The sequence below is a fragment of the Hordeum vulgare genome, chromosome 7H (genome assembly GCF_904849725.1).
Source record: "Hordeum vulgare subsp. vulgare chromosome 7H, MorexV3_pseudomolecules_assembly, whole genome shotgun sequence".
Lineage (NCBI taxonomy): Eukaryota > Viridiplantae > Streptophyta > Magnoliopsida > Poales > Poaceae > Hordeum > Hordeum vulgare.
In genome coordinates, this window is record NC_058524.1 from 476,469,301 (window position 1) to 476,495,804 (window position 26,504).

Below are 26,504 nucleotides of genomic sequence, written 5' to 3' on the forward strand. Positions count from 1 at the left end.
TGAAAGAAGAAGTAAGACAAAGTCTAACCATAACATTAAACTAGTGGATCCAAATCAGCCCCTTACGAAGCAACGCATAAACTAGGGTTTAATCTTCTGTCACTCTAGCAACCCATCATCTACTTACTACTTCCAAATGCCTTCCTCTAGGCCCAAATAATGGTGAAGTGTTATGTAGTCGACGTTCACATAACACCACTAGAGGAAAAAGAACATACAACATATCAAATTACCGAACGAATACCAAATTCACATGACTACTATTAGCATGACTTATCCCATGTCCTCAGGAACAAAAGTAACTACTCACAAAGCATAATCATAATAATGATCAAAGATGTAATGAGTAGCATCAAGGATCTGAACATAAACTCTTCCACCAAGTAATCCAACTTGCATCAACTACAAAGAGTAATCAACACTACTAGCAACCTTACAAGTACCAATCGGAGTCGCGAGACGGAGATTGGTTACAAGTGATGAACTAGGGTTTGGAGATGAGATGGTGATGATGAACATGTTGATGGTGAAGAGTCCCCTCCGATGAGAGGAGTGTTGGTGATGATGATGGCGACGATTTCCCCCTCCGGGAGGGAAGTTTCCCCGGCAGGATCGTCCTGCCGGAGCTCTAGATTGGTTCTGCTCAAGTTCCGCCTCGTGGCGGCGGTGAAACCACGAAAAACCTCCTCCCTGATTTTTTTTCCTGGACAAAACCCTCCATATAGCAAAAGAGGGGGGCAAGTGGGCCAGTGGGCTGCCCACAAGCCCCCATGGCGCGACCTGGGGGGTGGTCGCGCCGTGTAGGCTTGTGGGCACCCCCTGGTGCCCCTCTGGCACTTCTTCGGCCCAGTATTTTTGATAAATCGGGAAAAAAATCCCCGTTGATTTTTACGGCGTTTGGAGTTGCGCAGAATAGGTATCTCAACTTTGCTCCACTTTCAGGCCAGAATTCTAGTTGCCGACATTCTCCCTCTTCATTTAAACCTTGCAAAATAAGAGAGAAAAGGCATAAGAATTGTACCGTGAAGTGAAATAACAACCAAAGAAGTGATAAATATCAACATGAAAACATGATGCAAAATGGACGTATCAACTCCCCCAAGCTTAGACCTCGCTTGTCCTCAAGCGAAAGCCGAGCTCAATAAATATGTCCACATGTTTAGGGAGATAGGTGTCGACAAAACAAGATACGAACATGCATGCATCATGATCATGATCAGAACAGCAATACCAACATATAATCTCTCATGCTAAAGTGATAATTTCTTCACAAAGTAAAGCATGGATCAAGAACCTTACCGAGGAGTAACAACCGATAGCCTTTAGTCATTGAAGCAATTGCAATTTATCACAACATCAGAAAGAGTCAAATAAGAGCTTGTAAAGCAAATCCACATACTCAATCATTCTTTCGTTCTCTACAATTGCTACAACTCACGTGGTACTCATGAGATCAAAGTTTCAGCTGGACACAGAGAAAGATAGGGGCTTACAGTTTTGCCTCCCAACTGCTTACCTCAAGGGTATGTCAACAATAATAATTCATGAATACTCACCTCCAAGTTGACATATGAATATAGATCTTTCCCAAGCATATGACGGTAGCCAAGATAAAGGCGAAACAAGGAATTGGTGAAGATCACCATGACTCTTTCAAGGGCAAAAAGTAAAGGTACAAGATAGGCCCTTCGCAGAGGGAAGCAGAGGTTGTCATGCACTTTTGAGGTTTGGATACGTGTCCTCTTAGTGCGGAGGAACGTCACTTTATATTGCCTCCTGTGATAAAGAACTTTATTATGCAGTCTGTCACTTTTATGTCTTCCTCATCACATGTTCGTATAAAGCTTATTTTCCACACACTAATAGATCATACATATTAGAGAGCAATTTTTATTGCTTGCACTGATGACAACTTACTTGAGGGATCTTATTCAATCCATAGGTAGGTATGGTGGACACTCATGGAAAAACTGATTTGAAGGTTTATGGATGCACAAGTAGTATCTCTACTTGGTGCGGGAGGTTTGGCTAATGTGAGGTGGAAGCAATCGTCACATGCTAAGGGATCTCTAATCATATAACATTGTTCAGAGCCAAGCAAACACAATCCATTATGTTGTCTTCCTTGTCCAACATCTACTTTTAGGCATGCAATAGTTTGGTGAGTGTTCACAATCCTAGATGGTGTCAGAGATGATATATTCATATGCGAACCTCTCCTTCTTTATCACTTCCTATTAATTGCAACAATGACCAAGGTCTACATTTGCCTACCCTCAACAAGTTTCAATCCTCATTCTTTTTATATGTGAAGCCATCACTTCCCATAAGATCATTACATGATCTTTCATGCTTTTGTTCTATTCTCACTCTTTTGATCATGGCAAGAGGCAAAGCCCTTCAACTAAGACACTCTTTATTATATGGCTCACGAACAAGAATACATCGGGGGTGACACAAAGCAAAACTCAAAACTAAAACACTAAGACTTTTAAACTACTAGAGAAAAAGAAAACTGAAAAGGAAAACTAGAAGAAAGGTAAAGGCAAAAGATGTGATGGTGATACGATACCGGGACAACTCCCCCAAGCTTGGCACAAGCCAAGGGGATTGCCCATACCAATGCTCATTGTCTTCCTTTGGTGGTGATGGTGGAGTTGTTGCAACATGAGTTTGATCCTCCGTCTTCCACGGCATAGGTGATCCATCATGGAAATATGAACGAGTCTCCGGAATCCTCAAATCTGCAGCCAACCGTATTGATTTAAATCTATACTCATACTCACAGTTTTGGTTCTGTAGGTCATAGATCTGGCCCTGGAGTTGATCAACCCTGTCATAGAGCCTGGAGAGATGCTTCCCAATGTCATTGGCATCAATCCTGTGCTTGTTGGTGAACGCCGTGATCATCATATGGTTGGCGTTGAGTCCACGCTCCACCATCCCTTGGCACTTGAAGACTTGTTGCTCCATTGCTTCGAGCCTAGTCTCCACGCTTCTGGTCTTCTTAGGCCCCTCAACATCACGGATGTGCAACATCCCCTCACACATCTCGATAGATTGAGGGTGTTGCGGCACTTCCGTGAGGTAAGGATTGATGACCTTCTTGAAGATCTTGTCCTTAGGAGCTTTTGGGGAAGTCATGGCGATCTAGATCTGCAACAAAAACTGGCTCGAAACGAAAAACACAGGAAATCTGCGTGATGCACGGGTCTGACCAAACGGAAGTATATATAATGATTTTTTTCAGACCAGAAGGAGTCCCCTGCACGAAAACGGAGTCCGGGAGGCGCACGAGGTGGCCACAAGCCCTCACGGCATGGCCAGGGGGTGGGCCCACGCCGTGCAGGCTTGTCGCCTCCTCGCGCACTTTTCGGACTACTTCCAATTTTTGTATTTTTTAAAATATTCCAAAACGGAGAAAATTTCCTATTGGAAAAGTTTTGGACTCTGTTTTCTTACCGAATCACATACCTCTTCATTTTCGGAGTCTGAAACAGGCTGATAAATATCCCTTAGGTATTCTTCTGGAGTTATGGTATTGATGATATTGCTTTCAACATTTATGGGAGTACCTGAGATATAATGCTTGATTCTCTGCCCATTTACAACTCTCGGACAATTACCTTCCGTGTTGTTGATCTTGATAGCACCGGAACGATATACTTCTTCAACAACATAGGGACCTTCCCATTTAGAGAGAAGCTTGCCTGCAAAGAATCTTAAACGAGAGTTATATAGCAAGACATAATCTCCTACATTAAACTCACGCTTTTGTATCCTCTTATCATGCCACCTCTTAACCTTCTCTTTGAACAACTTGGCATTCTCATATGCCTGAGTTCTTCATTCATCAAGAGAGCTAATGTCAAATAACCTCTTCTCACCGGCAAGTTTGAAATCAAAGTTGAGCTCTTTGATTGCCCAATAAGCTTTGTGCTCTAGCTCAAGAGGTAGATGACATGCTTTACCGTACACCATTTTGTACGGAGACATGCCCATGGGATTCTTATAGGCACTCCTATAAGCCCACAGTGCATCATCGAGCTTCTTAGACCAATTCTTTCTAGACCTGTTGACAGTCTTTTGCATAATTAGTTTAATCTCTCTATTACTTAGCTCTACTTGACCACTAGACTGAGGGTGATAGGGAGACGCAATTCTATGGTTGACATCGTACTTAGCAAGCGTTTTACGGAAAGCACCATGAATGAAGTGTGAACCACCGTCGGTCATTAGATATCTAGGGACTCCAAATCTAGGGAAGATAACTTCTTTCAGCATCTTGATAGAGGTGTTGTGATCAGCACTACTAGTGGGGATAGCTTCTACCCACTTAGTGACGTAATCAACAGCAAATAAGATGTGAGTATACCCATTGGATTTTGGAAAAGGTCCCATATAATCAAAGCCCCAGACATCAAATGGTTCAATGACAAGTGAATAGTTCATAGGCATTTCCTGACGTTTGCTAATATTACCTATTCTTTGACATTCATCACAAGACAAGACAAACTTACGGGCATCCTTGAAGAGAGTGGGCCAATAGAAACCTGATTGCAATACCTTGTGTGCAGTTCTATCTCCCGCATGGTGTCCTCCGTAGGCCTCGGAGTGACACTTATGTAGGATATGTCCCTGTTCATGTTCAGGTACACAACGTCTAATAACACCATCTACTCCTTCCTTATAAACGTGAGGATCATCCCAAAAGTAATGTCTCAAGTCAAAGAAGAATTTCTTCTTTTGCTGGTATGTGAAACTAGGTGGTATATATTTGGAAACGATATAATTCGCATAATCAGCATACCACGTTGCACTACGGGAAGTACTGATGACATTCAGTTGCTCATCGGGAAAGCTGTCATCAATAGGTTGTGGATCATCAAGAACGTTCTCAACCCTAGACAAGTTATCTCCTACGGGGTTATCAGCACCCTTTCTGTCGACAACGTGCAAATCAAATTCTTGTAGCAAGAGAACCCATTTGATAAGTCTAGGTTTAGCGTGCTTCTTCTCCATTAGGTACTTAATAGCAGTGTGGTCAGTGTGAATAATGACTTTGGAATCAACTATGTAAGACATAAACTTTTCACGCGCAAACACGACTGCTAAAAATTCCTTCTCCGTTGTAGCATAGTTTCTCTGGGCACTGTCTAGAGTTTTACTAGCATGGTGAATAACATTCAACTTCTTATCAACTCTTTGCCCTAGAACAGCACCAACAGCATAATCGCTAGCATCACACATGATCTCAAAAGGCAAGTTCCAATCAGGTGGTCGAACAATAGGTGCAGTTATCAAAGCCCTCTTAAGTATTTCGAAGGCTTCCTCACAATCATCATCAAAGACAAAAGGAATATCCTTTTGCAAGATATTGGTAAGAGGCCTAGAAATCTTAGAGAAGTCTTTAATGAACCTTCTATAGAAACCAGCATGACCAAGGAAACTTCTTATACCCTTGATATCTGTGAGGTATGGCATTTTCCCGATTGCATCAACCTTAGCCTTATCGACTTCAATACCTCTTTCAGAAATTTTATGTCCTAATACGATGCCTTCATTAACCATACAGTGGCACTTCGCCCAATTCAAGACAAGATTGGTGTCTTTACATCTCTGTAAGACTCGATCAAGGTTGCTGAGGCAATCATCAAAGGAAGACCCGTAAACGGAGAAGTCATCCATGAAGACCTCAACAATCTTTTCACAAAAGTCAGAGAATATAGCCATCATACATCTTTGAAAGGTGGCAGGTGCATTACATAAGCCAAAAGGCATACGTCTATAAGCAAAGGTACCGAAAGGGTAGGTGAAAGTGGTCTTCTCCTGATCAGATTGTGCAACTAGTATTTGGGAGAAACCAGAATAACCGTCTAGAAAGCAAAAGTGTGTGTGTTTGGACAGCCTTTCTAGCATTTGGTCAATAAAAGGTAAAGGGTAATGATCTTTCCTAGTGGCTTTATTCAGTTTCCTAAAATCGATCACCATCCTATAGCCGGTAATAATCCTCTGTGGGATCAACTCATCCTTATCATTAGGGACAACGGTAATGCCTCCCTTCTTAGGGACGCAATGCACCGGACTCACCCAATCGCTATGAGCAACAGGATAGATAATACCTACTTCCAGGAGCTTTAGTATTTCTTTTCTCACTACTTCTTTCATCTTAGGATTTAATCTCCTTTGATGATCATCAACTGGTTTGAAATCAGGATCAGTTTTAATCTTGTGCTGGCATAGGGTAGGACTAATGCCCTTAAGATCATCAAGAGTATATCCAATAGCAGCACTGTGCTTCCTCAGAGTTTTTAGTAACTTCTTTTCTTCATGCTCTGAGAGGCTAGCACTAATAATAACAGGATATATCTCCTTCTCATCAAGATAGGCATACTTAAGAGTATCAGGCAATTGTTTAAGCTCGAACACAGGATCACCCTTTGGTGGGGGTGGATCCCCAAGCAGTTCAACAGGTAGATTATTCTTAAGGATAGGATATTGTTCTAAGACAACTCTATATATCTCATCCCTTTCATCCATATGCATATCATTTTCATGCTCAAGCAAGTATTGCTCTACGGGATCAGTAGGAGGCACGGCAATAGAGGCTAAGGCAATAGTTTCATCCCTACTAGGCAACTCCTTTTCATGAGGTTGTCTACCAAACTTAGAGAAATTGAAGTCATGAGACACACCTTCAAAGCCAACAGTGACAGTTTGCTTCTCACAATCAATATGAGCATTGACAGTATTGAGAAAAGGTTTGTCAAATATGATGGGACAAAAGCTATCTTGTGCGGTAGCAAGAACGAGGAAATCAGCAGGATACTTCGTTTTACCACACAAGACTTCAACATCCCTAACAATCCCCACAGGGCAGATAGTATCTCTATTGGCAAGCTGAATAGTGACATCAATAGGTTCTATCTCAACAGGTGCATTCTCATCTTTGATTTCATCGTATAAGGATTGAGGTATTGCACTAACACTAGCACCCACGTCACATATGCTATGATAACAATGATCTCCTATCTTAACAGAAACCACAGGCATGCCAACAACAAGCCTATGTTTGTCTCTAGCGTGAGGTTTAGCCATTCTAGCAGCATCTTCACAGAAGTGAATATTATGTCCCTCAACTTCTTCAGACAGAAGATCTTTGATAATAGCAATGCTAGGTTTAACTCTAATTTGCTCAGGGGGTGTAGGTGTTCTAATATAGCCCCTACGTATCAGAGTTGAAGCTTTAGAATGATCCTTTATCCTAACAGGAAAAGGTGGTTTCTCAATGTAAGCACTGGGAACAACAGGATCATTATAGGCAATGACTTTCTCTTCAACTGCACTGGGTTTAACTACATTGACTTCTAAAGGAGGATGATATTTAAACCACTTCTCTTTGGGGATATCAATATGAGCAGCAAAGGATTCACACAATGAAGCTACTATCTCAGAGTCAAGTCCATACTTAGCGCTAAAATCACTAAAGGTATTTGTCTCAACAAAGGATTTAACGCAATCAAAAGTGAAATTCATACCTGACTCCTTACCTTCTTCAAGCTCCCAATCTTCAGAGTTGCGTTTAATTCTCTCCAATAAATTCCATTTGAAGTCAATATCTCTCTTCATAAAAGAATCGGTACAAGAAGTGTCAAGCATGGTGCGATCATCATGAGAAAGTCGAGCATAGAAGTTCTGAATGATAATTTCTCTCGAGAGCTCATGATTAGGGCATGAATATAGCATTGATTTAAGCCTCCCCCAAGCTTGAGCGATGCTTTCTCTGTCACGAGGCCAAAGATTATAAATATAATTCCGATCACGATGTACTAAATGCATAGGATAAAACTTTTGATGAAATTCCAATTTCAACCGATTGTAGTCCCATGATCCAGTATCATCACATAGCCTATACCATGTCAACGCCTTATCCTTCAAAGATAAAGAAAGACCTTCTTCTTGACCTCATCCTCGGGAACACCTGCAAGCTTAAATAAACCACAAACTTCATCTACATAGATTAGATGCAAGTATGGATGTGATGTTCCATCTCCTGTAAAAGGATTAGCCAGCAGTTTCTCAAGCATACCCGAAGGAAATTCAAAGAAAATATTTTCAGTAGGTGCGGCAGGTTGAGGAGCAACCATTCGTCCTTCCGTTCGAGGTGAAGATACCCCGAACAAGCCCCTCAAAGGATTAGTATCCATAGTGACAAGTGACAATAAATTTCAACACACTATATGAATGTTTCCTTACCAAGTTCCACTTACCAAAGGCGCTTCACTTCCCGGAAACGGCGCCAGAAAAGAGTCTTAATGACCCACAAGTATAGGGGATCAATCGTAGTCCTTTCGATAAGTAAGAGTGTCAAACCCACCGAGGAGCAGAAGGATCTGACAAGTGGTTTTCAGCAAGGTAAAATCTGCAGGCACTGAAATTGTCGGTAACAAGTGATTGTGTGGTGAGATGATTCGTAGCAAGCAACAAGTAACAAAAGTAGCAACGGTGCAGAAAAGTGGCCCAATCCCTTGTGTAGCAAGGGACAAGCGTGGACAAAGTCTTATAGGAGGAAAAACGCTCCCGAGGACACACGGGAATTTCTGTCATGCTAGTTTCATCATGTTCATATGATTCGCGTTCGTTACTTTGATAGTTTGATATGTGGGTGGACCGGCGCTTGGGTACTGCCCTTACTTAGACAAGCATCCCACTTATGATTAACCCCTCTCGCAAGCATCCGCAACTACGAAAGAATAATTAAGACAAAGTCTAACCATATCATTAAACTAGTGGATTCAAATCAGCCCCTTACGAAGCAACGCATAAACTAGGGTTTAAGCTTCTATCACTCTAGGAACCCATCATCTACTTACTACTTCCCAATGCCTTCCTCTAGGCCCAAATAATGGTGAAGTGTTATGTAGTCGACGTTCACATAACACCAGTAGAGGAAAAACAACATACAACATATCAAATTACCAAACGAATACCAAATTCACATGACTACTATTAGCATGACTTATCCCATGTCCCCAGGAACAAAAGGAACTACTCACAAAGCATAATCATAATCATGATCAGAGAGGTAATGAGTAGCATCAAGGATCTGAACATAAACTCTTCCACCAAGTAATCCAACTAGCATCAACTACAAAGAGTAATCAACACTACTAGCAACCTCACAAGTACAAATCGGAGTCGCGAGACGGAGATTGGTTACAAGTGATGAACTAGGGTTTGGATATGAGATGGTGCTTATGAAGATGTTGATGGTGACGAGTCCCCTCCGATGAGAGGAGTGTTGGTGATGACGATGGCGATGATTTCCTCCTTCGGGAGGGAAGTTTCCCCGGCAGGATCGTCCTGCCGGAGCTCTAGATTGGTTCTGCTCAAGTTCCGCCTCGTGGCAGTGGCGAAACCACGAAAAAGCTCCTCCCTGATTTTTTTTCTTGGACGAAACCCTCCATATAGCAAAGGAGGGGGGCAAGTGGGCCACTGGGCTTCCCACAAGCCCCCATGGCGTGGCCTGGGGGGTGGCCGCGTCGTGCAGGCTTGTGGGCACCCCCTGGTGCTCCTCTGGCACTTCTTTGGCCCAGTATTTTTGATAAATTGGGAAAAAAATCCCCGTTGATTTTTACGGCGTTTGGAGTTGCGCAGAATAGGTATCTCAACTTTGCTCCACTTCTAGGCCAGAATTCCAGTTGTCGGCATTCTCCCTCTTCATGTCACCTTGCAAAATAAGAGAGAAAAGGCATAAGAATTGGACCGTGAAGTGAAATAACAGCCAAAGAAGCGATAAATATCAACATGAAAACTTGATGCAAAATGGACGTATCAATATCCCATTAGGCCCCTCCGAACACCAGGGACGTGGTGGTGATGGTTGAGGTCCATACGTCGGCCACCAAAGACCAAGAGGTTTCGGCTGAGGTTCGTGCCTCGGTTGCCGAAACCCGGGAGGTTGATTCCCTCCCGACGAGTGGAGAGGGAGGTCTGGATTCGTCAGATCTTCCTTCGGATACACCTCCAAGGAGCTCCGATCCTTCGGCTCTTAAATGTTGCCTTTGGCGCCGCCTGTGAAAGAACGGGTTGCGGTCGAGTGGCCTACAATGATGGAGGAGGCTCTGTCCGGCTCGTTCATCACCGACGAACATCGCACCCTTATGGATGTGATTCTGCAAAGCATCTAGTCTGTTGATAGCGGACTGAAGGGAACCTTTAGCGGTTTGCTGGCAGGCTTCAAGGTAAACCGATTAGTGCTAAATGTATTTATATGTTTTTTACATGCCTTATAGGTATGGTAGCCTCTGAGCCATGGGTGAGTTGAAAAACTTATCTGTGGCTCAAAAGAACTTATGGTCATGAACAAAAATAGTTCAGCAATCCTTGAACTATAATAGTTCACGGGGGTAGTTCGGATGCTTATCGATCCCTAACTTGTCTCACAGATCTCGTCCTTGGTTGTGGCCACCAACGCCCTTGAACTTGTCGAGCCGAACCGAAAACTCAAGGTTTCCGATGAGGAACTTAGTCGTCTTAATAGTCGGCTCGACGAGAAGAAGGGTAAACTTAATGCGTGCCGCTAAGACTCATGTTGTACTTTTAGTATCGTCTGGCTTTTAGCATATGATATCTTGATTATGTCAGCAGCTACGGATGTGGAGTTTGAGAAATTCAGGGCCAAATTGTAGAAGGCCAAGCAGTAGGCCTCCGCTCATAAGATGGCAGCCGAGCAGACCGCCGCCGAGCTAAACTCACTGAAGGGTGAGAGCGGCGGGCACAAGGCTAGAGTGGTCGAGGTCCAGTAGGATATTCAGGATGCAAGCGCTAAGAGCGAGGCCTTGGAGAAAAAATCCAAAGAACAAGCGGCCGAGCTATCCAAGTTGTGCTCCGGGCTCAAGTCGGAGCAGGTAGATAGGTGATTCTTCAAAGAAGAAGAAGTGCGCCAAGCCAAGAAGATTGCGGATGGTAAGCCATACTTACTGTAATGCGCCTTTGGTGGAAACAGGTTTGCCTTTCTTACACGGCTATGGTGTTCCCCATGCGCCTTTACATACCTCCCGCGGAGTGCAGCAGATGCGGCCAAGCACTATGCGGCCCATGACGGGGACGTCGAGTAGAGGCTTTTCTAGGCACAGTTTTAGACTCTCGAGCCCAACCCCCTTCTTGTCAATCACATGAAACAGCTCATGGAGTTGCACAGGATGGCGGAGCCACACATGAAGGACCTCTGCATCCGGTTGTGGCCTGCCGAGTCTCTTCCGAGCAGTTACTTCGTCTTAGTGCGTAAGTTGTACGATGTCGTGCCTCAACTCGAAGTCCTGAAGTGCTCTATTTGCATAGAGGGAGCTCGGATGGCTTTTGCGAGGACCACGATGCACTGGCCGGGAGTTAAGCCCCTTGCCATGGCAATTGCACATCTGCCTCGTGGAAAGAGCACACGCGTCCACAACTTTATTTCTCTGCCGGGACGGAGGGTGCTCGGGCGCTAGAAGCCCGGTGTTCCAAAGATGTAATTTATGAGTAAGGATATTGTAGTGTGCCTTGGAACAATTTATTATTATGAAGCTTGTTCCAGTGTAATGCACTTTGTATTATTTTTTACTCCTGTTCGGCCATTTAATCTGAAAGTTTTCAGTCGTCGGCTTCAGCCCCCATGTAGACACTACATAGGGGGTGTTTTGTCATCCGCACCGTGACCTTTAGCCGATATATCGGTGCCCAGAGGCGGTAGTGTGTGAAGGAAACGAGGCAATCAGACTATGCGACTTTAGTGATTTCACTTAGCCTTAGGAGCTTGAATTTGGGGGCTGGTTACGAGCCCCCAGTTTTTTGTGGTCGTCGAATAAACTGGTGTCAAAACCAGCGGATCTCGGGTAGGGGGTCTCGAGCTGTGGACCTTGGATCGATGAGTTGAAGTGGACGAAGGAGGCGATGTTTACCCAGGTTCGGGCCCTCGTGAGGAGGTAAAACCCTACGTCGTGCTTGATTATATTGATGTGTATGAGGATTACAGAGTTGATCTACCTCGAGTTCGTATGAGCTAAAACCCTAGATGAGTCAACCTGCCTATGCGGATGAAACCCTCTGGCTTATATAGACACCAGGGGTTCCTAGGGTTACATACCACCGACCTCCAGTCGGGGACAGATGCGCCGATCTAGCCTACTCAACTTGGACGACACGCCAGTCTTTCGAGCTTTCCCTCTTGAATACGAGGTCGTCGTGCAGTCCGGTCTTCAACAATACGGCCCATACGGTCGGCTTCTAAGAGATGGGCCGACCATCTGAGGACCCCTTAGTCCCGGACTCCCTCACTCGGGGTACACGGGATTATCCACAAAATAGTGCCTCGTCAATCTGTTGTCTGCATCGATCTTATCCCTCCAAATTTTGTGCCAACCCATAACCGAGCCATTGTGCTTCAGCTTTTTATTGATGTGCATAGATATGATCATTGCAAGGTCCTCCTCCTCTTCAATATCAAACTCTTCTTCGAAAGAATCATATGACGAACTCATCTACAATATTGAATTTAAACTAGTCTATAAAAACTACAAAAAACATGCACCAAATTCTAGTAAAAAATGTGAAGTTGAAGCAATACATACCTTGCAAGTGTTTTGTCGAACACCTTGTAGGCGTCGAGCGAAAGTGGGCGGATGGACGTTGTTCGTCAGAGGAATGGTGCGCGGGAGGGGCGGCGACGACTAGAGGGAGAAGGAGGAAGCAGCGGCGGCGTGGGGATAGGCCGGGAAAGCGTCGTCGGGTCGCCGAAGCAAATGGGGTAGGGCGGGCGACACCAGCGACGAGATTGGTGATAGGTGAAAGTCACGGCGCGAGCGCTAGAGTGTGCAACGCTCGGGAGCGGATGCACAAAATAAGCGACGCGTGATGCGTTTCATCCCGCGCGCTGAACTACTTATGCCGCGCACGTGTTTTTTGCTCCTCCGTTGGAGCGTCTGGAGCGGCTGCGCGTGTGAAAAAACTATATTTTTTCAGCATGACACTTATATCACCGCTGTTGGAGATGCTCTTAGATGCACTGTCGTTGACGTTACATGCTCTCAAGCTCCTCCTGGGGCTTAGGGGCATCCTGGAGCTTTTCTCCTACTCCCTTCGTCCACAAATAAGTGTACATATAGATTTATACTTAGTCAAACTTTTTAAAATTTGATCAACTTTATAAAAAATAGTAGCAACATATATGACATGAAAATGATATATTTGGAAATTTCATGTAAAGATAAATATATTGATACTAATTTGATGTCATAAATGCTAGCACCTTTTTTAATAAAGTTAGTCAAAGTTTAATTAGTTTGACTGACAGAAAAAAAAATACATTTATTACTGGACGGAGGGAGTACTGAGTAAAGCAAGAAGCCAGAGCCGCCACCTGCTGCCCTATCCTTAGTCCAAACTCCAAAGCACCGGTGAACATAAACTCTCTCGATTTTAGCTCATCTGCTGAGCTGATCTCACATGCTTCTAGCAATGGGGAAAAAGCCGGGTTGCCACATTTATCAGTTGGATCTATCAGGCAGAAAAGCAGCTTGTAATGTTCTGAAGTATCCTGCAAATTACAAACTTGTGCACCAAGCGAACTCGCCAAAACACATACAACGTGACGCGGCACAAGAGAGATCACTGGCACATAGGTTGGGCATCCCTTCGCAGTGTTCCGGGAGGTCCAGGGAGCGTCGAAGATAATTGCACGTTTAGTTCTGGTACTTGCTGGCGCTGTTTAATTCAGTCCTAGTACTTACGAAGTGCTTCAATACGGTTTCGGTACATGAAAATACGTCGTCATACAGTTCTTGAACTTGAAACCACAGTCCCGACGATACATAACCCGCGGTACCGCGTACTTCACCGTATTCCACATCATCCTGATCCCGCGCGTGAGAGGGGACCCACCGTCAGGCTCTTCGGCTTCTCTTTAACTCAATCACGTCCATGCACAACGTGTACGCCTCTTTCTCAACGGCCACAAACGACTTGGCCACCAGCTTGCATGCAGCTAATAACAAACCGATGGAAGCTCCACCCGTACGCGAACGCGCTCGGCGTGTGCGCGCCCTGCCTCCGAGACCGCCTCCTCGTGCTCGCCGCCGACTGCAGCAGCAGCAGCAGCCGGGGCAGCTCTCCCACGCGCGTCGCCGCCGCCCCGGCGCAGCAGCACCGGCGCTCCGACGCCTGCGCGTACACGTCGTCCCGCCACAGCAACAGCCACCGCCCCGAGCTCCTCTTCTTCAGCACGCCGCAGGTCGGCCCCGTCACCCGCGCCGCGGACGACGCGCCCCGGGAGAGCGAGCGCAAGAAGTCCTTCCACCGGAGGCGGTCCTTCCTGGCGGCGCTCTTCGGGGGCGGGCGTCGCGGCGGGCGGGACGAGGAGAGCGAGGGCAAGAAGGACCCGCCCCGGCGGTCCACGTCGTGGCTGTCGGCCATAGTCCGGCGCAAGCGGAGGCCGGACGCGCCGTCATCGTCGCTGCCGCGGCCGGCGGACGAAGAGCCCGAGTCCCCAGGAGGCAGCACGAGCAGCAGCTGGTGGTTCCCGTCGCCCTCCCCGGCCAGGCACCACCAGCGGCGCAGCAAGCCCGGCGGATCAGGCGCCAGCGGCGACGGGATCTCGGGGTTCGCGGTGTGCCTGAGCCCGCTGGTCGGCCCCAGCTGGGGCGGTCCTCGGCGGCCGTACCAGCAGCCGGACCCGTCGACCCTGGGCGAGAGCCACCGGCGGCACCTGTCGGCCAGCAGCGCGGCGTCCTTCGGGCGCAACACCTCAAGGAAACTGGCCGACATGGGCAGGTTCCGGTGACGCACCCGCCGCTCCGGCCGGCAAACCGCCTCCTCTTTTCCCCCGTCAGAAACAAAAATCGTTATCTTGTTGTCCTCCCGCAAAATTTGACCTCTTGCTGATGCCATGCGCTGTCCCTACTCGGTGGAGGAGGAACTTCGACGAGGCCGCGCCGGAGAGCCGGCAAATGGTGGGAGGAAGAGGAGAGGACTGAGACAGGTGGGCGAATGCAAAAAAACAGCCACTCTAGCTGACGGATGGGTCCCCTCTAATGCACGGGGCCGACGTGAAATACGGGGAAGTACGCGGTACGTACGGGTCGTGTATTGCCGGGACTGAGGTTTCAACCTTAGGGACTGTATTGACAACGTATTTTCGTATACCGGACCGTGTTGAAGCACTTCGTAAGTACAAGGACTAAATTGGACAGTGCCAGCAAGTACCATGACTAAACGTGTAATTATTATGATCTTTCAAAGAAAAACGTGCAATTATCTCAGGGAGCGTCCCAGTGATACCCGGGAGTGCCCATGCTACACAAACTTGGTAATGCCCATGAGATTTTTCGCAAAGGTTTTGTTGTATGTTCTACTGTATAATTGTACTCCCTCCGTCTCAAAATAAGTGACTCAAAAGTAAATCAACTTTACACTAACTTTAGTACAAAGTTGAATCATTTTTGAGTCACTTATTTTAGGACGGAGAGAGTAGCAAACAGAAACACTGACCAAATATGCATTACCAAATGTGTTTTTTCACCCTTCTTTTTTCATCGACTGTCTTATAAAAGCTTACAGAGGGAGTACAATTTTTGGCAGTGTTCAGTATTGGCATTTCAAAATTCTGACAGCAAACATAACATAAGCTCGTCCAGTCACGAAGCAAAATTATAATTTGCTTGCTGTATCGTCATGTTTGCAGGTCATGCACTTCGATATTCAGGAAAGCGTACGGAAGCAGATTGCCCAGAAGTTGAAAACAAACCTGTCAACATAGTGCCTATATGTTGTCTAGTGTTGTCCCGCAACGGGTCCAGCGCCAACTCACGCACGACGCTGCTGCCATACTTGGAGCCGCCCGCCGGGGAGGTCCGGCGCACCCTCGCACATGGAGCGCGCGGCCCATGATGCCGCATCGGCGCAGAACATCTCGAGATGAACTGACCCCAACTGAATTTTCCCAATGCAGTTGTGGTTCATCCCAACATATTTAGTGGACATTGGCAGTCACCTCAAATTTTGAGCATAGCTAACAGTGACTGCTCTTGGTGTAGTCAAAAACCATTCCATTTGCAACACCTTTTGCTCGCCCATGGCCAAAGAATTTTCTTACAATGGCCAGGGAAAAATCCATGGTTGTTCCGAGTCCCTTCCCAGTAATCAAATTTCCATCAATCACAACCTTTGATCGGTCAATGACCTGGCAAGTGAGCTGATTGACTATGGAAGGATGAGCTGTCGCCGTTTTATCCTGAGCAACACAATTCCAACGTCAATTTACTTCCATTTCAATGAAGTATAGGATGCTACGAGTTTTTAGTCTGGAAAATCACCTGGAGTAAACCTTGCTTCTGCAATATCAGTGGAGAATAACCGATCCCACCATACATCCTGCTTTCTTGCTTCTGTTCCTTGAGTAGCCTCTGAAGAGTTGTAGACCTGTGAAGACGCTCAGCTCCGGCAGGTCCCCCCTGGACAATATCAAAGAATAAAACATTGCAGAAAAAAAAATACTGGACGAAAACAACCAAAACATATTAGCAGAGCAAGCAAGCAAAAGGACAGTACAACATGCAAATGCACGCACATGAACACCTGAATTATAGGTAGCTGGACACTGAAATTATCAATGCTACACCTTAAGACATACTCCCTCCGTCCCAAAATTCTTGTCTTAGATTTGTCTAAAAATAGATGTATCAAAATACTAAAACATGACTAGATACATTTATATCTAGACAAATCTAAGACAAGAATTTCGGGACGGAGGGAGTGATTAACAAGAATGAGACAAGAATGATGAACATATAACTTCATAGTTGCAGAGCACACATCATTTGTCTTAGAAACTTTTTTTCGAGAAAACGCAAAATACTTTTGCGGTTCATTGTATTGAAAAGAAGGGGTTTAGTACAATCCTCCTAGGAGGCATATTTACAAGGTGAATTTGTCTTAGAAACTCACAAGCATAACTATGAAAGATGTACATGTAAGTTTATTTGTTAAAAAAAAAAAAAAACTAGTCTTGAGCTCAACATTCTCATATATATGACTATGAAAGATGCACATGTAAGTATATTTCTTTTCAAAAAAAAATGAGCTGGACTTTTTCGTATTCTAGTAGCTATCTACGTCACAAATATTGTCAATATTTGTAATATATATTGATGGTCAAACAAAGAAATATTTGACTAGCACAAACTCTAAAATAGCTTACATTACGAATAGGAAGTATCAAATAAAAACCTGAATAATGATTAGATCATATTTTGAAATGCAAAACATCTTACAGGAATAATGATTATATCATATTTGGAATCAGAAGCACCCAATATGCATTTATCAGCAACAATGTTCAATCTTTGAGACCCAACAATATTTGTGGACTCGTCAACTGATGCCAACACCACATTCAGGTTTGCCCGTCTTAAAATATCCACCAGCATTATGATCTCCATCTCCTCAGACCCATTTGCAATTGGAATGAGAACCTGTTTCAGAAGTCAAACCATCCGAGAATCAATGCCACACAACTTGGACTCTGATTGCACCTTTCCTAACATTTTCCCCATCAATGCTCATAGCCGAAAGTAACAAGGACTAGACAGATAGATGAACTTTATCTTTCACATGGACTAGCATGAATGCGTTTCGCATAGAAATATGGCATGGGGGCGTTTTCGCGTGCAGTGACAGTGTATGAGGGGGAATCAACAGATAGATAATAATTCATATAGAATGCTAGGGCACAAGCGATCAAACTGGGCTTTCTTAAATCAAGCATGCACCTTTAGGCAAGCATCGCTGTAAATAACGAACAAAAGAAAGTGCAAGTATTCATTCTGGTGTTGCCCAATCCCTTTTCTTTACGAGAAATGTTTTAGGCATCCATTTGTCTAGCAAGCCTTGTTACCCTTTGTCAAAAAAATAAAATCAATCAGACTTGCATAAGCATATTATCCTATTTACTGTGACATAAAGTTTACGTTAATGACAGTTCTACATGTAAAAACACACACATTATCTGAGCAAAAATTTAGCACAAATTGTAATCGAAGATGAACTGACCTGAGGTTTGTGATCAAAAGGCCACTCAACTCTGTTGACTTCTGTACTTCTTTCAAGACCAGCATCAATCTGTGATGTCCATGGGCAATTTAGAACAATGGCAGAGTGGTCACAGGTGTTACAATGCAAGAAAGAAGTTTTACCTCATAAAGTTATACTAGCAAAAAAGCATAATCTAAATACTTGTTAGCATTCTTCCTCAAATTGTTTTTCCTAGCATAAGCAACTGAAAGATAAAATACACTTCCTAGAATAAAAACAACAATCAGAATTGCAGGTACGGTAGTACATTATATTAATAAAGTTTAACAATACATGAACACCTAAATTTACAAGAAATTGTCTAGTAAGCTAAAAGGCATGATACAAAACAAAGATATGCAAGTTTTATTTTGACAAACCAAAGTACTGTCCACATCTTCAACAGCATGAGGCCCAAACAATTGCTCGACAAATGATAAAGCAAACTGAAATGCTGTCCCAGGACCACGACTAGTAGTGAGCTCTCCTGAAACCTGAACATTTGACTCAACAGCTCGGAATGTTGAAAGATCTCCTATGAAGGACGGGTGACAGGTGATCTTGCAAAAAAGGAATAATGGTGCAATGTCAACTAAAGAAGGTCAGATCTTGATCAACTAAATCTAGTCATGTAGCAAAATGGCCACCTTTCTTCCCTTGTGAAGACCCCAGGGCATGAGAACAACAGCTGGTGCAGCACATATAGCACCATGCAATCTTTTCTCTTCAGCTTGTCTAACCATAATTCTCTGAAGGATCTCGTTGTCTCTCAACCTCACTGAACCAGGCATTCCCCCCTGAACACATCACCGCAACAATCGAAGATTAGATTTTAGATACTGCCAGTTTATAATAAAGAAAAAACAACACAGGTCAAGTGAGTGACAACAAAGAGATGACATGTTGCAATCAGCACGAAAAGGGAAAAATATGATGAAATAGTTTTGAAACTTTGCAGTATCAAAGAAAAGTGCTGAGAAATATTTGAATGCTCTCCAAGAGACACTATAAGAGCAACTCCAACAGAAGGACACATTTCGTCCTTTCTTGTCAGTTTGGGTCCGTGTGGGCAGAAATCACGGCCCAAGGAATGGACGCAAACCCAATTCTCGTCCGCCTGCTGTCCATGCGGACGCAAATCCGTCCCAAATTTGGGCCAGATTTGCGTACACACAGACAGCAGACGGCCGCGCCGTGCGTCCGCCCGGTGTCCACCCCGGGCCCATGTGCCGACCACCCAACGGCCAGAAGCAGGTCCTTTATAGTGTGTGCGTGAAGGGGGGCATCCCAACACGCTCACTTTCTCCCTCACTCTGCCCCCCAGTCGCCCGACCGTCAAACCCTAGCCATGACCGCCGCCACCGCCCGGCTCGCCGGCACAAAATGTCATGGAAGTGGATCCCCCAGAGGGCCGGGAAGCACGACCACATGGTCAGCTCGTCCTCAAGGCGGTGCCGGCGTGTAGCAACGTTCACTGTGACGCACCAGGGACGGGAACGGGTCTACACCCGTCGAGAAATGCCAATGGTACTGGAAGCGGGCTATCTCCGTGTCGTGGCCCGATATCCACTTGTTGAACGGCTGGGCATCTGAACCCGGAGAGGGTTCTGGTGCCAGCCATTCTTACCCCTTCTTTTTCTTCTTCATATAATGATAGTATGATACACAGCTCTCCTGTGTATTCGAGAAAAAAAACTTTGTAGTTGGATAATATCAAGTCCTATTACGGATCGTCAGGTTATTGCTTCTGAGATTTCAGCTTTAGTTTGGTCTTTATGGAAATGTAGGAATAGTGCAAGTTCCAATAGTATTGTTCCGACTGATCCAACCACAGTTAATTTGATGATGGCTAACCTGTGGTCAGATTGAGCTGTTCTTCAGAAGCGAATTCTTCAAAACTAACAACGGTGAGGAGCTCGGCTGGCACCGCACACGGCAATTGTGGTCTTTAATAAAAGTCTGGGAAGGGGGGGGGGAGGGGTAGAGACCTACAGTGCTGCACATTGGTAATGTCTGAAGTTGTTAGTGATGCTTCACTGAAGCTTGAAAAGCTGGAGCAGAGAGTAATATTTTTGGGTGGTTTGTCAGAAAGAGTCGCTGTGTTGACTTGGCTGTAAGGTGTTGAGGCTGCCCTGCTCGTTATGTTGGAGTTCCAAGACTCTAGTTCTTTAGGCTCGATGGGACCAGTTAGTAGTGGCAAAGATGTTGCATCAGGCCAAAATTTCAGGTTACCAGAACAGCGGTGTTGGTGCCCAACAAAACTGTTTATCTCCTGTTTTATCATTTTTCAGCAATGAAAATAAGAAGCTCTTGCTCCTTTTATAAACACAACGAAAATTAAAATAATAATAATAATAAGAGAGGTGGGTTACCGGGAGAGCCACGAGGTCGAACACCTGGTCGGCGCATGCTGCAATGGACTTGTCTGCGATTATGCGCGTCCCATAGGAAGCCTTGACCTCGAGGCCGTCCTCCACAGAGGCCAGTGTTACGTCAGCACCGGCTCGCCTGAGGACGCCGGCTAGGATGACTGCCTCCATTTCCTCTGTGCCCATGGCAATGGGAACAAGAACCTTCACGGTAAAAAGCAGAAATTCAGGTTCTTGACTCTGTCAAAGAGAAAGGTAGCGTGTGGAGACCAGACCTTCTTGGGAGATGGCGGCAATGAGACGGCCGTTGCGGTGGTGGAAGGAGAAGGAGCCGCTCGCACGACGGAGCGGAATGGTGGTGTTCGCGGGTGAGGTGGGGTGTAGTGGGCTGGTACATGTGGCGGTAGCCGAATCGCCATGGCAATAAGGGAGGTCGGGGCGAGAAGTGGTTTAGACGCTAAGAGCATTAGAATTTGGAGCTCGGAGATGAACAAAATCCAGCCAATAAATATGCAGCCTTTCCGCCGTAAAGCACACGCAAACTGATGTAAGCTACGGCACCCTCGAGGGCTCGCCCTCCTTCTGACTGCAAAATGGAGACAAAGTGCAGAATTAGCTAGACTTTTAGATTTGATAAATGAAGTATGAGGCATTGTAGATAGACCACAGGGACTATGAGAGAGAGAGAGGAAGGGAGGGAGGGAGGGAGGGAGGGCACTCCAGTTCAGATTTAATAACTGAAGTATGAAGAAGAAGCTAATTCTATTTGCAGCAAGTAATAACAAGTGATATTCCTGTTAGATAACTCATAACTCTAGGTTTGCTTACCTTTCTCTCATAACTAATATCTCTAGGCATGCACGTCAAAAAATATCTCTAGGCACGGTCAATTAATCCATGTTGTATAAACAATAGGTTTGCTTACGTTTCTCTCACTGCAGTTCCAGAGAGCACTCCACCACAGGGACGGTTCACAGCCGTGTGTTTCCTAGACAACCTTGATCTTTTGTATTCAGTAGGCCTGAGGTGGGGAATCTGGAAATGGAAGTGATCACATATCACATATAAATAATAAAATGGTAAATTCCCAGCATGAAAACGTTGCCTCAACTTAAACAAACATGAGAGGCTTCTATGAAGCAGCACATTTCATTCAAAAAAAGCCAAACGAGCAAATGGAGCGGTTAAATTCATAAAGGGGCCAAATGAGTAATACATTCAGAAGCTAAGTAGTTTGAAAGTGCAGGGCAGCTTAGGATAATAGAAAACTAAAAATTGGGTGTGACAACTTGGCATGGTGATCACATAAATGACTTTTGACTACCAAGATAATGGAGTGAATGTTTCTAAATTCTTACAATCTGAGGAGCATATACAAACAATCAGCTTGATACAGATGCATGGGATCAATATCAGCAAAGCAAACTCTCCTCAAGATGATAATTAACATACATCCAACACATGCGAGCAATTAAGTGTTTTAACATACATTACGGCGTAATAATTTTTAGAGTCTAAATGCACTACTAGAAACAAATAGCAGTGATCAAACCATCAACATAAATACTATGATTGAGCTACTATGGAAATGCAGCATCGCTATCCTGAACAACCCGTTGACCATGTACATCATCACACCAACTGTCGGACAACAATTCTGAACTTCATACTCATGCACTAAGAGTAAATGCAATCCCAGATCGGACAACCACCGGAGATGGGGGATGGATGAAGCCGGACATTGACTTCGCCTTCGCTGGCACCGGCGGAGGCATCTCCGGAGACGGGGCTGAACAAGGTTCCCTGGCTTGGAGGTGTTGCGTTGTTGCTGCTGCGCCTGGAGGCTAGGGTTTCGACCCGGCTCCATGGCAGGTCGTTGAGGCTGGGGGTCTCCTCCAGTTTGGTTGCACCGACACCATCCACTCCATCACCGCCGCCCGCCGCTTCTGTCACCTCTAAGGGGAGAGAGGAGAAGTAGGGGCATAGTTTAAAAAACCTGACCGGTGATCAAACCGGTCAGGCCTTCGGTTCAGGTTTTCACCCGTTGTACCGCCGGCCACCAGTTTAATGTCTAGTTTTTAAGCCATAAAATAATATATATTTAGCAATAAATACCCCAATCAATAGATAGAAACATGTAGACATGGCAGAGTAATCAGTATTTGCATCTCAACGAGTAATATGGCACACATGTACAAAAGAATACACCATACTGCCAAAGTACCAAGCACCAACCAACAGTAGCAGCAAGCCAGCAAGTGACAGTTTAACAAACAAAACTACGCGCATATGCCTCCGTCCAGCATACAGCGCGTGCCCTGGTGGGAGCGGCGGCCGGTCGGCGGCAGCCGAGCGAGATGGGGATTGGGATTAGGTCGCTGGCCCTTGGCGCTCGCTCTCAGCTGCAGGGTGCGCGGGTTCTGGCTGCGCTCCAGGTCTCTCGCTCGCTCGCTCAGGACTCAGGGGGAGTGACCAGACAGGATGTTCGTATCCACAATATCACAGCCGTACAGGACAACAAAAGCATCATACTGTAGTTCATAGATGGAGACGTTAGAAAAATCGGGACCGAGAACGGACAGCGGCGGCTACCTCTGGAGTCCTGGACTCGGCCGGTGGCGGCGGCGCCAAGCCCTGAAATCGGGCGACGTGGGCGCGTCCCCCGGAAACCTCAGACTGGAGTGGTGGGGGCGGCGTCCCCTGACCTAGGGCTGGCCGTCGAGCGGCGGCGGCGTGGACTAGCTGCAGCGGTGGCGGCGTGGACTAGCTGCAGCGGTGGCGGCTTCGGGCTCGGGCGCGGTGCTGCCACCAGGCACAGCCAGCGCCACGGGGCGGTGGGCGGGGATGGCGGGATGGCGGGAAGGGGATAAGAGGGGGCGCTGGACAAACTGGAGGCACGACTCACCGATTCCGGAGGATTATGCAGCAACTAGTATACTATTCTTTTCTTATTTTTTTGCGGGGTAACTAGTATACTATTCATTGGATATTAGAACATGTATAATAAGGACATGTACGATGCTGGTTTTTCAAAGTGTCATATAAGATAAATGATGAGTTTAAGGAGAAAGAACTCATGAGAAAAAATTATTTTTTTATTTAAAAGAGAATAAAAGGTGATCTCTTAGCATAATATGTTTTACCATGTTTTTAAGAACTAGCAAAAGAACTTGTGCGTTGTAACGGGAGCAAACCATACAACACGTCTTAACCTAATAATCATGAATTGAGACCTTTATTTAAACTTGCTGCATAAATAGAATTTAAAAATTGTTAAATAAGTAAAATAACATCATATTTAGATTGTACGCATCACTATAGATTCAAATTACATTATAAATAGAAATTTAAAAAATTAAATAGGTAAGATACATTATATTTCGATTCAACACATTTTTTGAATGAAAGTTCATATGTAATAATTTAAAATTAGAGTTACAATTTAAAAGATGTAATTTTTTAAAGTATTTGTTAATTATAATTGGATCGTGGATTAATTAACAACATGGAGTTGTGAATAAATGGATTATACGCTATTGTTTAAAATTACAGTATAAATATAATTTTAAGATTGTTAAATAGATAAAATAACGTTATATTTAGATTGTGCGCATCACTATTGATTAAAATTACATTATAAACAGATTTTTTTTAAAAAAAAATAGATAAGCTAACATTATATTCAGATTCTACATATTTTTCTAATACAATTTCATATATAGTAATGTAAAATTCGAGTTACCGTCTAAAAGATATGATTTTTTAAAGTATTTTGCACTTATAATTAAACTACAGATTAATTAATTTAAAACCGCAGGGGTGTTTTCAAAAACATACGGACTGTGGCTTTATTTTATAAAAATTGAAGGAGGTTTCTACAAAAAAATCCAAAAAACAATTCGTTCTTCAACTTAATTATGTACTGTGGATTGATTTCGAAAAACCACAGGGGGTTTCTTGTAAAAATACAAAAAAAACAAATTCATTTCTCACTTAAATCCGGACTGCGGGTTGATTTTGGAAAACTTCAGGGGGTTTTCTACAAAACGACCACGATGGACGACATAAGCACTCCGTGCTTTATTATTAGGGAGAGATAGCTAGTTATCGAAAATAAGCCTAAGAGATGAACCATTGTAAGACTTTATTTTATCATCTTTAAATTACATGCAAGACTTAAGATAAAATTATCTTATCAACTATTGTACATGTCCTTCTCTTAGAAATGCCACGTAGACTAAATACTGAAGTGAAAGAGAAATAAACTGGAAAAAAAATGTGTTACCTTCTCTTATTTAAGCAATCACATCTTAGCCCCAATTTTGACGCGATATGTGATCCGTGTGTCGAACGACCACAACCGGATCCTTCTCGTTGCCTCACACGATTTTTTTTCTCTTGACATGCCTTTGTTCCCTCTTGTCCAGCCTGCACGTCAAATTTTTCATCGCAATTCTGATGCCGCCAGAAGTAACCTAGGACCACTGCCCCATAAATCCACATCTATAGCTGCAGCGATTGACTCCACCATCCATCCGTGCGCCTTGCAGTTTTGAGAACCAACAAGGCTGGCCATGGGAGGAAGTAAACGACATCCCCATCCCAGGTGATGCACGGACCTGGCGTACAAGCCCCAATGTATGCACGGACCAGGTGATGCATGAACCTGGGGATATCATGAGAGCTTGCGTTATACCTCACAATATAATAGTTGAGGATGAACTAGCAACGTTTCACTCGACTTGAATAACGACGCGGGGTCATCATTTGCTCTACCACCTGAAGTCATCGTCGATCCACACGTCGTGTTCACAAACTACCTATAGAGAAGTTCTATTGTTGGAGACCGGCAAACACATCTCCAGCTGAAAGATGATCTAGTCAAAAATATTTGGCAACATTTTGGTAGTGAATAATGTTTATGATTACTTGAAATACATTTTTTGGAAAGGAGGACAGCCCCCGACCTACTTGAAATACATTTGTATCATGCAATTTGTGTTATTATAATTACCTATTCAAACTATGCAATTTTTCGTATAGCTTACACCAAACATTAATTATATTTGACAATAACGCAAGCTTTATTCTGTTATGCATCTCCAACACATCTGTGCAGCTGCCAATGCAAATTACGTTCGTGCAATTCAATTGCTCATGTAACTAGCCGATGTATAAAGATGACACCAAAGAGTCTATAAATATGCTGCTACAACGGATCACCATATTTTTAGTCACTTGAGATAAAGGTAGGGGAGAACCATTGTATATCATGTTCTTGTTGCCTTATCTTACTTAGATGGCAGACTTAAGATAAGACTATCTTATCAATCATTGTACATTAGAAGGGCTCTCGTATTCTTGGTCCAACGGGATTTTAAATTCTGGAGCTTGCATTTATTTTAGGATTTCTCGTGATGCGTATTCAGTGGGAGGAGACGTTTTCATTGATGACAAGGTGCCTACGGTGATTTTGTAAATTTTAAGATGATATGTCGACTCAGTCTTTAGGAGGTGCTCATGGGGTGGGGCGTGCGTGTGTGCGTTCATAGAGGTGAATGTATGCACGTGTACATTAATGCTTGGGTTTGTACTGTGTTAAAAAAGTGTACTTACAATATTCAGTCGTCCCGAACGACATGCCACGGAGCCGACCCCTCGCAAATCTGGCCCCTCGAACGCCCGCATGTCCGCGAGATCATGTCTCATATGTTAGAGCAACTCACCCCTAAAAACGTCTAAACTGTAAAATTCCGGCACGTGGGTTTGGGCCATTTTCTCAGCGAGATCAGACTCCATATACTCAGTCCGGTCCATAAATGTTATGCGATGGCCCAGAAATGCGCCCCTTTGGACGATATATCTATGGGTACGCGTGCTCGATACCCGAACCCTATCCCCCTGCCGCCGCGAAATACTCAATCCCTCACCGCATTTCTCGTCGTCGGTGCCTCAGATCCGTCGCCCGCGCCTCAAATCCGTCGCCCGCAATGGGGAACTCCAGTCGTCGTGGCGATGACAACCCCGAGC

General features: G+C 44.6%; 2 protein-coding genes across 3 annotated transcripts; one reads left to right on the forward strand and one right to left on the reverse strand.

Annotated features, from left to right (window-relative positions):
- Positions 1-13,795: 13,795 nt before the first annotated feature.
- On the forward strand, positions 13,796-15,448 carry LOC123409533. Of its 2 annotated transcripts, XM_045102403.1 has the most exons (2): positions 13,796-13,816; positions 14,045-15,448. In XM_045102403.1, exons 1-2 carry the CDS (start codon positions 13,796-13,798, stop codon positions 14,816-14,818), a joined length of 795 nt encoding a protein of 264 aa, XP_044958338.1. In that variant the 3' UTR covers positions 14,819-15,448. The 2 variants fall into 2 exon arrangements, with proteins under 2 accessions (XP_044958338.1, XP_044958337.1); XM_045102402.1 differs by lacking the exon at positions 13,796-13,816 and having other exon boundaries at positions 13,832-15,448.
- An 83-nt stretch (positions 15,449-15,531) lies between these two features.
- On the reverse strand, positions 15,532-23,364 carry LOC123409532 (protein DJ-1 homolog C). Its single transcript, XM_045102401.1, has 10 exons — positions 23,067-23,364; positions 21,400-21,509; positions 20,750-21,060; positions 20,478-20,678; positions 18,753-18,902; positions 18,486-18,665; positions 18,085-18,153; positions 17,307-17,507; positions 16,350-16,487; positions 15,532-16,267 (listed from the first exon to the last, which is right to left on the reverse strand). The coding sequence occupies exons 3-10, from the start codon at positions 20,939-20,941 to the stop codon at positions 16,046-16,048; spliced, it is 1,353 nt and encodes a 450-aa protein (XP_044958336.1). The 5' UTR covers positions 20,942-21,060; positions 21,400-21,509; positions 23,067-23,364; the 3' UTR covers positions 15,532-16,045.
- Positions 23,365-26,504: the final 3,140 nt, after the last annotated feature.